Source organism: Saccostrea cucullata, unplaced genomic scaffold, assembly GCF_032062105.1.
Source record: "Saccostrea cucullata isolate Sc308-1 unplaced genomic scaffold, CSIRO_AGI_Scuc_v1 ctg160, whole genome shotgun sequence".
In the NCBI taxonomy this organism is placed as follows: Eukaryota; Metazoa; Mollusca; class Bivalvia; order Ostreida; family Ostreidae; genus Saccostrea; species Saccostrea cuccullata.
In genome coordinates, this window is record NW_026938254.1 from 1,031,864 (window position 1) to 1,048,700 (window position 16,837).

The 16,837-nt window shown below is 38.1% G+C and overlaps 1 protein-coding gene across 1 annotated transcript; it reads left to right on the forward strand.

Annotated features, from left to right (window-relative positions):
- Positions 1-5,022: 5,022 nt before the first annotated feature.
- Positions 5,023-7,770, forward strand: LOC134249820 (uncharacterized). Its single transcript, XM_062732191.1, has 3 exons — positions 5,023-5,128; positions 5,708-5,765; positions 5,925-7,770. The coding sequence occupies exons 2-3, from the start codon at positions 5,708-5,710 to the stop codon at positions 7,622-7,624; spliced, it is 1,758 nt and encodes a 585-aa protein (XP_062588175.1). The 5' UTR covers positions 5,023-5,128; the 3' UTR covers positions 7,625-7,770.
- The last annotated feature ends 9,067 nt before the right edge of the window (positions 7,771-16,837 follow it).

Sequence of the window (16,837 nt, forward strand, 5' to 3'; positions counted from 1 at the left end):
GCAAAAAAGGTGCAATTTACAGGGCAATACTTTTTTTGCACTTTTGGGGAGAAATTCTCCACTTTCTAGCATTGGTCAATCAACAACCTTTCACTCCCTAATTCTAGAAACATTCTGTAGCCAATTTTTTATATTTTATCCACCTCCCAACCATTTATAGACTTTGTCTCTACAGGCAATAAACATTGATCAACTCTAGGGATGTGCGATTTTATCGGTTTACCGGTATATCACGATTTTTTGTTGCGTGATACGTATCGTGATACAGAGACCTTAATACCGGTATTTAGGTACATATTATAAAGTCCAGAAATTATTCACTTACTTGTTCAATCTTTCAAATTACAATTACAAAAAGTCTTAAAAATGTTGTAAAAGGTGAAAAGAACGGCTAATTACCTTACAGACATGATTAATTTTATGTACATAAAAAGTGAAATTTTGTTTTTCTTGAACATTTTTAAGAAAAACACTGACTATTTATATAAAATCATTGTAAATATTGCTTGCAAAAATATCATGATAATTTGGGTGAAAATCGTGATATATCGCGATACGAAATTTTTGGCAATACCCATCCCTAATAAACTCACTTGAAGTGAATTTTGAATTTTTCAGCAGTCTTACAAATAATTTTAACCAAGGGATTTTATCACTTGTAGAGACGACAATAAACGATTGGGAGATAGATAAAATATACAGATTAGTTAAATAATGTGCCTAGAATTAGGGAGTGAAAGCTAGTTGATTGACCAATGCTAGAAAGTGGAGAATTTCTTCCCAAAGTGCGAGAAAAAAATACTGTGCCGTAAATTGCACCTATTTTTGCATTACGGGATCTGTATAGCTTTATAGTCAAAGACAAATAAATAAAACCATAACGCTACAGATCTGCAGCTTAGTACAAGGTTGCTTACAATGTATCTATAATGGTGGTGCCAAGGTGACAGTTCAATTTTTAACAACAACAATGTAGGTTAAAAATATATTGCATATACTTTTTCTAACTAGTTTATGTTATAAATGCAGAGCCAGTCAATTTTAAAACAACAAATCTCATTGGTTGAACCCTGTAAAAAACTGCGTCTGGTGATACGAAGCACTTACATCAGGTACATTACCTCGCATGTTGCTATGGTTTGCTGGTTGTAAATGTGAATTCATTAATTTGCTTCTTTGCATCTTTTAAAAAATTAAAAATCATATATTCTTTCGTATATATATTTCTTATTTTGTTTAATGGCCCCAAAAAATTTTGACAGAGACGTCATAGTCCCATTGACCTTCTACAAGTTCTTGGTATTCCCAATCACTGTCTGGAAATTTTAAATTTTGATCAAGCTTCCTGTCAGCGGCAATAAGAACTTTGCTTGAGGCTTTGACAGTGAATACAAAAATGTCAACAAGATAATTTATCTAACTGTACAGTACCTGACCTCGTTAACTTTATTTATCAAAGATTCAATTCGATTGTGCTGAAGATGAAACCTCTTTTTTTTCTCAACCTACCTTCCAAGCATCCATGCTTCCTCAGCTGTTTCTTTTATCTGTTTATGGATGAAATGTGTTAAGTATTTAACTCATCCCTCCTGCCTTATTGGTCACACGGCCGACACGCTGACCAGTGTCACATCGGGCCATTCGGATACAAAAGACAAATGTACTTCAGACCCACAGTAAGATTCAATTTTTCTTATTCTTTTTTATTAAGAATTTAAATTTACAAATCAAATTAGGGACCTAAATCAAATGCACGATACATGAGAAATTACAATAAAGAAGTAGATCGTTTATACTTTCCCACAGACGCATTATATCTATCATTTCTCTGTACTTTCTAAGTAGTTTCTGCTATTATACTTTTTCCCGCCATCGGAAACAGCAAATGAAAAATGAAAGCATGAACCAATCTTGGTCCGCAATTTTTCTCCGGTTAATACTGATATCAAACACGGCTATAGATAAAATACTACTGCTGGCAAAGTTTTTAATTTTCAGTCCGTTATGTTTCACTTTATTTTTGTTATAACTCTAACATGTCTAATTATCCGGACCCTGTCCAAGACTTTTTTTTTACCGCTGACCTCCCCCCTCCCCCGTAAGCTTTGTCTCGGGAGTTATAATCGAAATCATACAGGAGAAACTCTTCAGTAGAATTTATGTGTACATGTATACATGTGGTATAGTATCTCTTAAAGCATATTCAAAATTTTATTACTTTATTCTAAAACAATCCGGTTCCGGAGAAGTCCCTATATGTTCGTAACAAACTTTGCTCATAGCTCATAGGCGTCGGAACCGCGGGTGGGGGGGGCTTAGCCCCCCACCACTTTTTTTGCAAAGATAGACAGTTTCTATGCATTGAAAATTGGGGTTTACCTTTTTTTGTTGGTTAAGCCCCCCCCATCAACTTTCAATTTGCTTCCGACGCATATGTTGCTTAGGGACCAGGCAAAATTTATCACAATGATGAGACCAGTACAAAACAAAATCCTCATTTTAAAAAAATATCTTTCTCATGCCTTGAAATTTATAAAAAGTTGTTGTCCCATGGTTACAACTTGGTGTTACTGAGATAATTGACAAAACTAAGGAGTCTCTTAGACTACAGATATCTCAAACATAGAAAAAAAAATTCTCTGGTTGCCCCCCCCCCCCCACTTTCAAAAAGATGCTACTTGCCTGGTTGTAAAAAAAAGATTTATGTTGCCATTTGTATCCGTCACTGCAGTTTCAAAAATACGATTTTTGAAAAAATAAAATGATAATTTCTCTTGGGTTAAGTACTGTAAGTCATTGAAAAATGTTTTTGTCCCATGGGTTTCTTCGATGGAAAAACTCATTGTCCCATGCCTGTTTGTACCGATCCCATCATTGTAATAAATTTTGCCTGGTCCCTTAATAAGTATTCGGGGACATGAACAATTTAGTGGACAACTGTTTAGTTTGGAAATAAATCACAATTAACCCAGAATTTAGAAATAAATCACATTTAGTTTTTCTAACAACAAGCAAGTCGCCCTCGAGGTAGCCGCAGAACTGTAGCTCTCCGAAAAAATACATATTGACAGACCGGAGAGCTACAGTGCCACCCATTGAAAAAACTGTATATTTATTGCGCACAAAAAAGTGCGCAAGGTTCTGGGTTAATTCTTAAAAATTCTTACCTCAATTGCAAAAAAACTAGATTTCAAAAAAGTCCTTACTCCTTTGTCAAGTACTCTCGTAGTTTACATCAGTACGAAGCGTGTTGGACCGAATCATCTTACAAACCAAAATGGGATTATCAATAGACGAAATTTTCAATGATCTCAATTTCAGGGCCAGGAGGGCTATTAAAAACAATTATAAACCATATTTTGTTGTGGAAACAGTGTCAGAAATGTTAGGAACACACGGTTAGTAATATTTTGAGACGACAGTTTTAAAAACATGGAGAAATAAATCGAAAAACAGCGCACTTTTTCGTGCGCAATAAATATACATTTTTTTCAATGGGTGGCACTGTAGCTCTCCGGTCTGTCAATATGTATTTTTGTATGAGAGCTACAGTTCTGCAGCTACCCTGGAGGCGCAGTGGTTAGAACGTCTGCCCTCGGAGTCACGAATTTTCAGGAGTCGTTTCTTATGTCGCGGATTCGAATCCCACCGCGGGACGTGTCTTTTGAACCAACGTCCAATATTTCAAAGGTGCGGGTGCGAAATCTCGATCACTGCTCAATTTTAAAATGACCCTGAGTGCCTGATATAGGTCTATATTGAAGTTGCAGCTCTCCACGGCAAGTGATGGCGTCACCATATGTATGAAAAAAAGGGAAAAAATAGAAAATTCGAGAAAGACGTTTAACAACAACAACAAAAAAAAAAAGCAAATAAATAAAAAATACAGAAATAAATGAAAACGTAAAGAGAGAGAGAGAGAGGAGAGAGAGAGGAGAGAGAGAGGAGAGAGAGATGAATATTCGTTTCCTAAAAACGGGATAAAATGATTGTCTAAAATAGTCAAGACTTTAGAAAGCAATATTTCTATCATGTTCTAAATTTTGTAGGTAGGCTTAAACATACTCTCACTCGGTAAATTCTCTTAGAAAATGACATTTCTTCGGAAAGGTCTGCTTCATGGATTGTGTTTTCCATTGCATGAAAAGCTATATTCATATGATATATACAAATGTATATATATATTTTTTTCATCAATGATGAACATACATTTACATACATGTATGTTGGAACGGTTGTTTGTTTTTTTTCTTTTCTTTTTTTTCCTCATACAGATCTTCAAATGGGAAAAAAAAAATAAAGATCGAATGAATCAACGAACGAAGAAACAAATGAGAGCAAATTAAGAAGTGAAAATAACACGTACACTGAAATATAATTAATAAACAATTTTTATGACATCTCGACTCGACCAGTCAAGAAAAGAAGATACATGTACATGATGAAAATTAAATTATTAAACACAAAACTTGGCTATTTACGCCCACAGCACCTGCATTTTAATCATCACGTTATTAAAATGCAAACCGCTATCTCAACATGCATGTTCAGCGAAAAAAAATAAATGTATGAACTACCAAGGTGATCAAATTTTTTCATAAAATCAGAGGGAAAGCTTTTTCTATAAATACATTAAAGCCTCAAAACCCTAGTTTGTCATTAAGCTGAAACTGATTGATGGGACCACAAATTATCAATAACGTAAGACATACACTAAGAACTGCTTGTCTACATAGCTGGAGGAGTGCTGGATTTAAAACGGACTGACGCATCTACGATAATAATACTGAAGAGGTGCTGCCTAGGGAAATCTTTCAAAATCATAAAATTCCTTGAATTTTCAAATGATTGCAGGTAAATTTTAAGGCATGAACACCAAAGAGGATGTATTCTTTTCTAATCTGAAGGTCTCACTACTGTTAAAAAATACCTAACCAAAAAGTTTCTCCTTTGCGACCCCCAGTAATATAAAATGGTAGATTATTCATGTGACAAATTTATGTACACACGTTACGTAAGACAAAGGAACCAATGGGATCTCCACACAACTGTCGAGTTCCTTGTGTTTAATATAAAAGTCTAGCGATGTTAGTTTTATAGTCAATAAACTAAGAAACTTCCAACTAAGGTATGTTTAAATATCAGAAATTAAAACAAAATGTAGATTTTATTTGAAACCTTTTATAAATCCATCTCGAGTTTTGTTACATTTCTCTTTTGACAAAATGCTTGTCACAAAAAAAAGAGAAAAAAAAAAGATCGTTTTGTAGATGAACATTTTTGCGGACATGCTACATGTATATAATTTTATCATGCTCCCACTCCCTTGAATTTTGATTCAGCCAGTCTTCATTTTGTAGTGAATATATGTATTACACCAGTCAACTTGTCAACTTTAATTCTGCATGAGAACCTGAGAGTAAATTCAAAAGTGATATTATAAAAAGACATTTTCTTTTTACGAAATTTAAATAAATTGCATTAGTATGTACAAGATGCATGTTTATTTATGAAAAAAGAAATTAATAAGTTTAAAGCAAAAACTGCTGCATTTATTATAATTCAACAAAAAAAAATTTAAAAAGTAGAACATCTTTTGAATATATTAAATTATGTTCGTCAAGACTCATGCAGCATGTATCACGATACTGTATTTGTCTTGTGTTGATTTCCTTGTATTTGAACAAATTTTATCGTTTCATTACAGATGCTTAGACTTCTCGTTTTGTCATGTGCTATAGCAGTATCATGTGGAAATTATGCAGGTAATTTTCAACAATAATCTCATTTCAACAATAAACTCAATTTAAATAAATAAAAATTGTGTTCAATGTTATATTAGAACTGTGAAATGCTCTCTTTACATTTGATTAGGTATTAATTATGAATATAAACCTTGATTCAGATTTTTTTCTTCTTAACAGGCAATAAAGACCCTCTGTATCCCAAAGTGGGCGGATCTGTTCCAAAAGTCCTTAATCCAGGCAGTCCGATAGATCCGCGGGATGTACAAAAGGTGGGTCCTGTATTGAAACCCGGAGATGTCATTAACCCTGTGGTCATCGATAGCAGTCAAGTGGGTCCTCTAGGTGAACAATGGGTCGATAACATTCCAGGACCAGATCGTACAAAATTATGGGTCGATACTCTTCCAGAGGGTCCGATCGGGGAACCATGGATAGAGGGTCAACCAATTCCTTTACCGGGCCAAATCATTGATGGACGACCAATCAAAATTACACAAAATGATGGCCAAATATTTAATAATCCTTTTATTAATGGACCAGGTTCAGGAATCAACCCTATCGGACAGAAACCAGTGTACGATAATTCTGTCAAACCTATAATACCAGTGAAAAACCCATCCGGATACGATGGTCCAGTAAGAAAACTCCCGGACAATACGCCGTTTGTCCCTGGCGTTGGCGGTGATATATTTAACCCAGACTTTCCAGGACTTGATGGTGGAATTATTAAACCAGAATATCCAGTTGACCCTGTGAGAAAAGTCCCAGATTACGGCAAGTCAGATATAGTACCAGTTCCGCCGGTGAAGAAACCTGCCGGTTACGACGGACCAATCGGTATTTTTCCAGACAACACGCCATTTATCCCTGGTGTCAATAACAACTTGCCCGTAGATCCTGTAAGAAAAGCGCCTAGTTATGACAACTCACATAAGCTAGTTCGTATACCACCATTGAAAAAGTCTGCGAGTTACGATGGTCTCGTGAAAAGTGTTTCTAAAAACAAACCGTTTGTACCTGGTATGGAATCAGGAATTTTCAAACCAGATTTTCCGAGGGATCCCCTGAGGAAAGCTCCAAGCTATGACAACTCCCATAAAGTACCCATTTCACCAGTGAAGAAGCCTGCCAGTTATGACGGACCAGTCCAGACTGTACATGTACCAGACAACATTCCGTTTGTGCCTGCTGTTGGAGGAGGGATTTTTAATCCAGACTTTCCAGTCGACCCTGTGAGAAGACCCCCCAGTTATGACAACTCACACAAAATCGTCCCTGATGTTTCACCATTTGGACCAATGGACCCAGTCAGAAAAGCCCCAAACTATGACAACTCACACAAAATCGTTCCTGATGTTTCACCATTTGGACCGATGGACCCAATCAGAAAAGCCCCAAACTATGACAACTCACACAAAATCGCTCCTGGCGTTTCACCATTTAAGCCAATTGAACCAATCAGAAAAGCCCCAAGCAATGACAACTCGCACAAGATTGTCTCAGACGTTTCACCGTTTGGACCAATTGATCCCCCTATGAGAAAAGCACCTGATTATGGTAAGTCCCAAGGAGCCGGGAGTGGGATTGGAGATATCTTACCACCAATAATGCCCCCAAACGGCTACCCAGGTGCTCCAGGGTCCCCAGTGATAGGCGGACCAATTCCAGGTCATCTCACCGGAAGTGGTACTGGAATCGGTGGCCATTCATTGGAAGCTCAGAAGCAGAGGTTTGAGGAAATGTTGTCAGAACGACTAGGTACAAGGTCTGAAAATTCACCGGCAGCTCTACCAATCAGAAAGGAACTATCCGCCGGAAAACGTAGTTATCTAAGTTCTCTTGGAATATTCAAGAAAGCGAAATCCTACCAAAGTTAATTTGTTTGATGGCAAAGCCATCGCCCTTGTGCCATATGACAATTGTGTGCAATATTTTTTTAAACTTCACATTTATATTTATTATTGTCTCAAAATATTTTTTTGACATTTGTATTTATTAGCTATTAAAGTTTTATACAATTTGAGTCCATTTAATCTCTATATCATTTTTTGTTTATCTAATAGCTTATAGCTAGGTACCCCCTCCTAAGTATACACAGGAAAAAGTGGCCTGCATAAATTTTATATAAATTTTTCATGAGACATAGACGAAAAACAAGATACATGTAGATGAAATTTATACAAAAAATTTCATGCCATTATGACATACATGTAAATGTCTTATAATCATATAATGTTTACATAAAGAACAATCGTATAAATATCGTGCAAAGAAAAAATCACCTGAAAATTCTTTTTAAAAATATCGTATAATCAAATATTTATATAAATTTTACATGATATCGCATACTTTTCAATTAAAAAGAAAATTATATGAATATCACGCCAGCTGCTTTTCCCTATGTAGTTTCGAGCATTTACATTAAGAATGTATTTAAACAATTAATTCCGTTAAAATACATCTTATGTAATTTAACAGAATACAGAAAAAAATTTAACAATGAAATGTATTTCTCTGATTGCATGAAGATTTTTGATAATGAATACTGTTACTTATCTCCACCTGTTATATCCCATACTAACAAACATAAAAAACAATTTTATTGTTTAAACATATGCAAATAAAGTTATCATGACAGACATTTCAAAGGGTTTCTATCTACTGAGAAACGTATAGTGACCTCGAAGTGTAGACAATAATTCAAGGCCAATGACACATCGAATTGAAACATTCCATACCTAATTTTTATAACAAACATGACGTCAGATTTATATAAAATGACATCTTCATTTTTATTCTTGAGGGTATCTGCGAATTGTATTTATATCCTGCTCTGTATTAACTTCCTCACTTAATAATTGAATTAACATTATAAAGTAACCGTATAGGGAGTGTTCTTCAGAATATATTTTATTAACATTCAACATATATACAAACACAATCACAGTGGGTTCTGGCCCGGGTCGACTTCCCGCGCAGCTGCTGTCCCAGACACGTCCTGTCTGCTCGGCATCCAGGTGTAGAAGAGAGGGAGTGCGACTATCCCGCCGTCTGACGTAATACAGACAGTAAGTCGTACCACGGGACAGTCGCACAGATACTACACTCCCCCCTGTTTTCTTTGAAAGGCTTGAGTCTACCACAGGAAAGAGGGTCCGGATCCATCTCCATCGTCGGGGCGCTGTAAACGCCCTCCCGGGCTAACTGCCCAAGAATAACAAGTGCCGGAGCAAGCTCCAGTCTAAACCACCACAAGGATTTACACGAATCCTAATCAGTAATCACAGTTCCTACCAAATGGCATGCCCGGGATAATTCCCAGACAACCTCTAACAATTCTTGTATAACATTCACCGAGTGGGCCAAGGTCACCAGGCCCACTCACAACTCAGAAACTGACAAAACTTACACCATCAGGCTCTGGAGGGCAAACTTGCCCTCCGGCGTCGCCCACGCCTCCGCCTGGATCTGTACAAGCGACAAGTACTTTTCTCCTCTGGTATCGAATCATCAGACGACCAGGGACTGCCTAAATCATACGGGGTTGTCCCCATTTCTGCAACATGGTCCTTGGTGACTTCTTCCTCTGGGGTTGGGCCCCTGCCCACACAACTCGGTAATCGCCAAGAAACATGACCATAGTCCACCTTATTGAAAATAGGTTGGGCTGGTCCTGGGGATAGTGGTTCGACACCGATATCCTCTATGGCAGAATCCAAGAGGGACTCTCCAAACATCTCTACTACTGGGCCTGGTATACCTAGTGTACTTCCGAGACGGGTCAGAGGCGCCACACTACCAAAGTCCCTCACTAAATGGGGAACAGACATACACCTGTCTGCCTCAACTAGTGGGCCTCCTCTCAAGGTCACTCCTTCCTCTGGAATACCACCAGACCTCCTGAACTCCACCTTTATGGCCTCATCCCCCAGAGTAAGGGTGCCTTGCCCCAAGTCTAACTGGGCTTTCCGGGCACGGAGAAAATCCATGCCCAGCAACATAGCGTCCTGTAGTGGGGCAACATGAAGTTCCATTTCATGCTCTTGCTGACCAATACACAGAGTGACAGGCCCCACTATAAATCCTTCCAACTCTGCATTTTCTCCGGCCTGTCTCATGGTCACATTTTCCAGGATTGGGGGCTTAGGCTCCAGCTGATCATACATCTTGGTCGACAACACGCTGACCTCAGCCCCTGTATCCACTACTGCTGTAACTTCCATGCCTTGCACGCACAGGCCAACAGTAAAACCTTTAGATCCGCATAAACGCTCAGTGCGTATAGACGGCTCCTTACCCACTCTCACCGGTGCCCAGGGATTACCCATCCCTGCAGGCAGCATCAGATCAACATCACATGGGTCCACCCTCCCAGGTCATGGGGCTCATCACCAACCATGGCTGGTCCAAGCGGCTCCAGAGTGTAGTGGGGAGATACAGTCCCCACCTCCTCTTCCATGGTGACCACTTCCTCCTCAGCCAAGCAAAGCTCCGGTGATGGTGGAATCCCAAAATGATCTTTCAGTCTGTGGCGCTTGCGCCGGCACCGCACACAGGAGCGGGAAACACCGATCCCCAGCTCCCTGGAATCCAACGTAGGAAACAACTCTACAGAGAGTCCTCCAATACTGGTCCCGCCCCTTTGCCCGTCAGTAGCCATCGTCTTCCCTGCAGCTCGGGTGGAGCAATCTCTACGGAAGTGCCCCACCTCTCCACACCTGAAACATACAGCAGGCTTCCAGTCCCGCTCTGTCCATCTGGGTGACGGGGTACCACTCCTCTGATGTTTCTGAAGGGGGGCAGCTTCCCTCTGCCTCATCAACTCCTTGAGTTTCTCTATCCTGCCCCGGAGGGCTGTGAGCTCCTTCACAGCAGCAACATTTACTCTCCCGGGATCAGTCTGCTTCATGTCATGAGCAGAATCCAGCTTTCTCACTTCCCTTGACTGCTTAGGCCTGTGATGCCGTGAGTGTTGATAGTATTGCATGCGCTCCACGGCTTCCTCCACTGTCCAGGGATGCCTATCAAGCGCATAAAGACCAGCATCTCTGTCCTCAGCTCCATAGCATAGCCGAGGTATAGCATGAGTGTGCACATCAGGCACATTGGGGAAGGCTCGTGTCGCCAAGGTCAGGACCCTGTCGGCCCAATGACGCAGTGACTCTCCTGGGTCCTGGTTGGCAGACTGGAAGTTAAGTTGATGCGCGAGATCTGGGGCAGAGGAGCCAAAACGCTTCTCAAATCTCTGCAGGATCTCGCCTAGACGGAGCTGACTACTGGTTTCTAACAGCAGGGTATAATACTCGCTTGCTGCCCCTTCAAGGGAAAAACACAACTGGTCATGCTGCTCCTCCTCGGTCCACAGCTGACTGCCAGACAACCTCATGACCTTATGCAAAAATGCCTTCCAGCTGGTCTTACCATCATACCTAAGGTCCTTGTACCTGGGCTTACTCCCAGCTACCCTACTGGTGTCCTGTGTAGGTGTTACTGTACCAAAGCTGTACCAAAGCTGCGATCCTTGTAGGCCGGGACTGGCTGACTAGCATAGTGTCCCAGCTTGGCGGGCCCACATATATTCGGCTGCTCATGTGCCATCCTCCTCCCTCCCTTCCAAAATGGCAGGCCAAGGTATTGAGATAGGCAGGACTACTAGTCGCTGACACAGGGACACTATGCTGCTGTAATACACTAAGCATAGCCATACCTAGCTGTGGGGTTTGAATATCCTCACCTTGGTACCATAGGGATTGGGTGTGATCGGGCAGTGGGGGTTGGACATGTCCCAAGTATTCACCAAGTCTCGGACAAAGGTAGTGTGAGGCATTGGGCTCCGGGGTTGAAAATCATCCCCAGAAAGAGAGGACACACTAAAGTCCACAGAGAAAAATACATGAAAAATCAACACGTGCTCTTACGTACCTAGCAGCACCAAAAATGGCGGCTAAAACCGATGTCTAAAAATACCTCACTTGAAGCAGTAAGCAATGGTAAGGGAATCTCCGGGCCCCGCGAATTGGGCGCCAGTAAAGTAACCGTATAGGAGGTGTTCTTTACAATATATTTATTAACATTCAACATATATACAAACACAATCACAGTGTGTTCTGGCCCGGGTCGACTTCCCGCGCAGCTGCTGTCCCAGACACGTCCTGTCTGCTCGGCATCCAGGTGTAGAAGAGGGGGAGTGCGACTATCCCGCCGTCTGACGTAATACAGGCAGTAAGTCGTACCACGGGACAGTCGCACAGATACTACAATTATATGATTAATTGGATTTCGGTCCTCATGTTTCCTCATTTATTTATTAATATCGGATATGAATTGAATTTTAAGAGTCATTCTCTGTAAGAATCAAAGAATTTAGAAAAAAGTTGGAAATGGTACATCACAGATTTTGCTGATTTTTTGCATGCAATGTAGAAACACCATGTATAGAACATTTTTGGGGATAATTTTTTATTTTGAGTCCCGGTTGCCATGGTAACCAAAACCACCATTTTGAGGCCAAAAATACAGAGCAACCTACTGAAAGTATACAATCTTCATCATAAATTTCTATTTTCTGCATTTTATTTACAGATTTAATTGTTGCCTACTCTGATAGAATATTTGTTGGAGTAACTACCACAACTGATGAAATTATTCAGTAGTTGGTCATAAAAGAGTTGTCTTTAAGTAAAAAGTGTGAATTTTTCAAATTTTAACAAATTTGAAAAAATGCCAATTTTTGGCATTTTCTAAGCCTAGTAGCAAGAAAACGCAGGCAATCCTTAACAAACAACTACCATCACTAAAAAGGTCATTCCTTACTCAACAAAATATAAAATTTCTAGGGTGGTAATATTTCTTAAAAATAAATAAAACGAAAATGAAAACGGTTGCTATGGAAATTTTGGATTAATTTGTAGATTCAACATTTGGCTCCTTTTTGTACATTATAGGTTAAAAAAAATCAAAAGTAAAACAAATCACACTACTAAACCACATATTTTTAAAATAAAATGATAAAAATGTAAGTTCATAAATTAAACTGTTACTATAGCAACCAAAAAGTCAGGAAAAATCACTATAGCTATTGACGTTTTCATTATGCAGAATCTGTGGCCTCAGTGCATTATTTAATTTCTTCAATAAATAGATAACACTTATTATATTTGTTAATTCACTTATGTACATTTTTAAAAAAATAATAAATAAAAATTCAAGCTCTAAAATCACGTTGCTATGGTAACCAAACAGTTTTTGAACACTTCCTTATAACGGTTGCTATCACAATTTTTGTGATACTGACAAGTATACAACGGATATCATAAAAGCTCCATTCATGATTTTTTCTCTTTTTCAATAAAATAAATTGAATTTAATTGTATTTCACTAAATATCAAAATACATGTAGTAATTAATGATTTGATTTTAAAAAATGGTTGCTATGGCAGCCAATAGTTCAGGAAAATCCTTATCATTGATATGTTTAATATACAAAATCTACTGCTTTATTGCCTGATTATATTTCTTCCTCAATGAAATAAATTCCACAAACCATGTAAACTTTGTCATTTCACTTATACATAAAAATAGACATTGATAATTAAAATAAACAGTTGCTATGGTAACCAAATAATTCAGGAATAACAATTATTGATGTACCAGTATACAAAACTCATAGAACTGCCACCAGTGTTTGATTATACTTTTAATTTATTTAGCGGGACAAAAATACAGATGAACTCAAACTTAAACTGATCACATTTATCTGAATTACTGCAGCATGATTTGTTTCCATGGAAACAATAAATACCTACATAAAATCATGACCGATCTATTGGAAGCAACTTGCTTTATTAATTGAAACATATATACACATGTTTTAACCTGTACATTAGTTACTATGTGCTAAGAAGTTTCTTAGTTTAAGAAGGACAAGCACATAGTCAAGAGTGCCCCCTCCCTCCTCGATTCAACTTGTTTTTGATGTTATTCAAATGATATTTTGCAGTTCCTATTATTATTATTATACCACCGCTACGAAGGAGAGGGCGGTATACTAATTTACCTTTGTGTGTCAGTCCGTTCGTCTGTCTGTCTGCCTGTGTGTGTATGTAGCAAATGTTTGGTTGCAGTTTTCTCAGGAACTCAGCTTTTCATTGAAGATGCTTGAAATTTTAGCAGGTGTTTGCTAAGGCATGCCATATGCATGGTGGGTAACATTTGAGGTTAAATCTGATGTCAACTTCCTGTTTATCCGCGTGTCAGACACTCTGTGCCATACATAAACAAGCATTCGGAGAGTATTGAATAATCAATACATGTCCCCTACCGGTTTCCCCTTTTTGAAACTAAGTTTTTCTTCAGTATGTCATTTAATAATTTGCAAAAGTTATGTCCAAGGTAAAACTGCTTGATTTTGAGGTTGTGGATGCCATAAACCTAATAAAATAATCCACATTAAGACAAAAATTCAACTTATTTTTCCGTCTTTTTCTTGCTTCGTATTTATGTCGACCATCGGAAGTTAGCGCAGCATGAACCCGATCTCAATTAAACGAATGTGAAAAATTCAAAATGCCATTCTTCTGTCAAAAACCAATGAAGTGACGCGAAATTCTAACTTGATCTGTAACTCATCAAGATACACCCACATACCAAAATTCAGCTCAATATCTGCAAGCGTTTAGAAAAAAAGTGCGGAAAACCAAGTGGGACACACTGGCAGACAGACGGAGACAGACAGATGGACGGACAGATAGACAGACGGACAGACGCAGGGGAAACCTATAGTCCCCTCCGATTTCACCGGTAGGGGACTAAAAAAATTCGTTGAAGTTTTCCCAGCAGAGATAAATGTCTTTCATACACATTAAGAACGACATTCAAAATTCAGAATGTATTTTAAAGATTTTGTGATTTTGTTCTTCCTCATAAAGGCACAGGGTTAAAATAAGTATTAAGGAAAGTGCAGTCATGCAGATGGAAAGCATATAATTACAAACCACCATGCTCTTATTAGGTCCAAAACACTGTCTGTGGGGGCTATGCCCATGGGAATGAACTCCCTATAAGCTTTTGAAATTCAATCAACAGAGAACCTCATTTTGACTCAAAGTGAGAAAAATATAATTATCTGAAATAGTTTTCTAGGGGGGGGGGGGGTGTTAAAGTGAGGGGGACGGCCAATAAAATGATACCAGATCCTCCTCCAATTTGTTAAAAAAAAGGGGGCTTGATGTATTTGTATTAATATTTTTTTCAAGTTAAATGTATGGAACGCCGTCACTGCCTTATAGCAGAACACTACTATTGCATTGTGTCAACCTTCCATTACATTATTTCAACTCTTTATGACATTAACCCACACTACTATTGCATTGTGTCAACCTTCCATTACATTATGTCAACTCTTTATGACATTAACCCACACTACTATTGCATCGTGTTAACTTTCCTTTACATTATGTCAACTCTTTATGACATTTACACATACTACAATTTTATTTCGTCAACTTGCATTTCGTTATGTTTACTTTTCATGACAATCTTAGTTTTTATTAACTGATGTGAAAAGCTCATGCCGTACTGTGCGCACTCTTCTACATTATGTCGATTCACTATTACGTTATGCGAACACGGGCATCCTCGGCCTTTATATGAGCATAACGTATTTTCCGCGTTCCGCAAGCACTAAAAATGGCGGGAGAGAAAACTGTCGTAGAAGAGATTCTCAGCGATTTCGGAATGACATCTTTAAATGAAAACTTTAAGCGACAAATGACTGACAATCTTGAAACAAGCAAAGCCTTAACACTGCGACTGTGAATTAAAGTCACGTCGAAATTCAATGGTGTTTACTTTAATCTGATAATTAAATAAAACAAATATTATGAGTTGTGCAGCAGTCATTTTTTCTTTTTATTTTGAATTGTTTTCTTTTTTTTTTTAATAAAAGTCTTATACTTTGTAGGACATTGCATTAGTTTCACATTAAGTTTAGCTGAATTAAGTTGAAAACTTTTTTCTATAAAACTATAAAGCCTGAGAGCTTCTCCGCCTTCCGCCCTTGATCTCCAACCATATACCGTCCCCCTTCCTTGTTAAAGATTCCCATATCTGCCACTGATATGTGCCCATGCATGCTTACTAAGGCATATTCAATTGATTTAGATTAGCGACTGGTAGATTTTTGTAATAGAATTCTGGCCCTGGAATGATTAAAAAAAATTACTAACTCCAGTGACGTAGCATCATTTTTTGAAAGAGGAGGTCAGCCAGAAAAAAATCATTTACCCGAAAAAACTTGACAAGCCAAGAAAAAAAAATGTCCAAGCCCGAAAATCCTATTTCGGGGAGAGTGGTCCAACTTCAATCAGTCCTATTTTTTTCCAGATATATTATATTACCCTTAGTGGACTATACTTCAACAAGAAGTGGGGGTGGGGGGCTGTACAGTTTCGATGAACATTACATTTTCTATAGTAAAGTTATGCCTGGGAAAAGAGGGGGGTTGATATTATGTGCCTGTAATTTTTCCTAATCAATTAGGACCCCCCCCCCCTTCTTACCAGTCATTAAAACACGGTCGTCAACATTCATTATATACTAGATATACAGCTTTGAGATAATGTAAATGTATTTTAACATCAGGTAATGAACTTTTGGAATCAACATGATAAAGATTTAACACAATATAAAGATATTTTTAAATCACATAAGAAAGAGTTGACATAACGTAATTATATATCCACATCACGGAATGGAGTTTTGACATAATGCAATAAAGTGTTGATATAACATAAAGATATGTGCACATTATGTTATACACTTTTTACATCACGTAATAAAGCAAAGACATAAAGGTAAGATGTGTTCACCTCACGTCATGATGCCCTCGCCGTAAAATAAAGATAAATCCATATCACGTAATAATTCTTTGATATAATAGAAATATTCACTCTCAAAAAAAGAAATGGGCTTTTGACTTCATGTAATGATAAGTTTAATTATAAAACACAATTTACTTGACGTAATGCAATTTTGACCTCACATATTACAGAAATGAAATGATGTAAAGAAACATTCATTTCACGTAATAA

Bases quoted from the DNA above. Each gene is read 5' to 3' on its own strand.
- LOC134249820 (XM_062732191.1), top strand. From the start codon at position 5,708: ATGCTTAGACTTCTCGTTTTGTCATGTGCTATAGCAGTATCATGTGGA. The intron at 5,766-5,924 runs GTAATTTTCAAC...TCTTCTTAACAG, and splicing joins ATCATGTGGAAATTATGCAG to GCAATAAAGACCCTCTGTAT.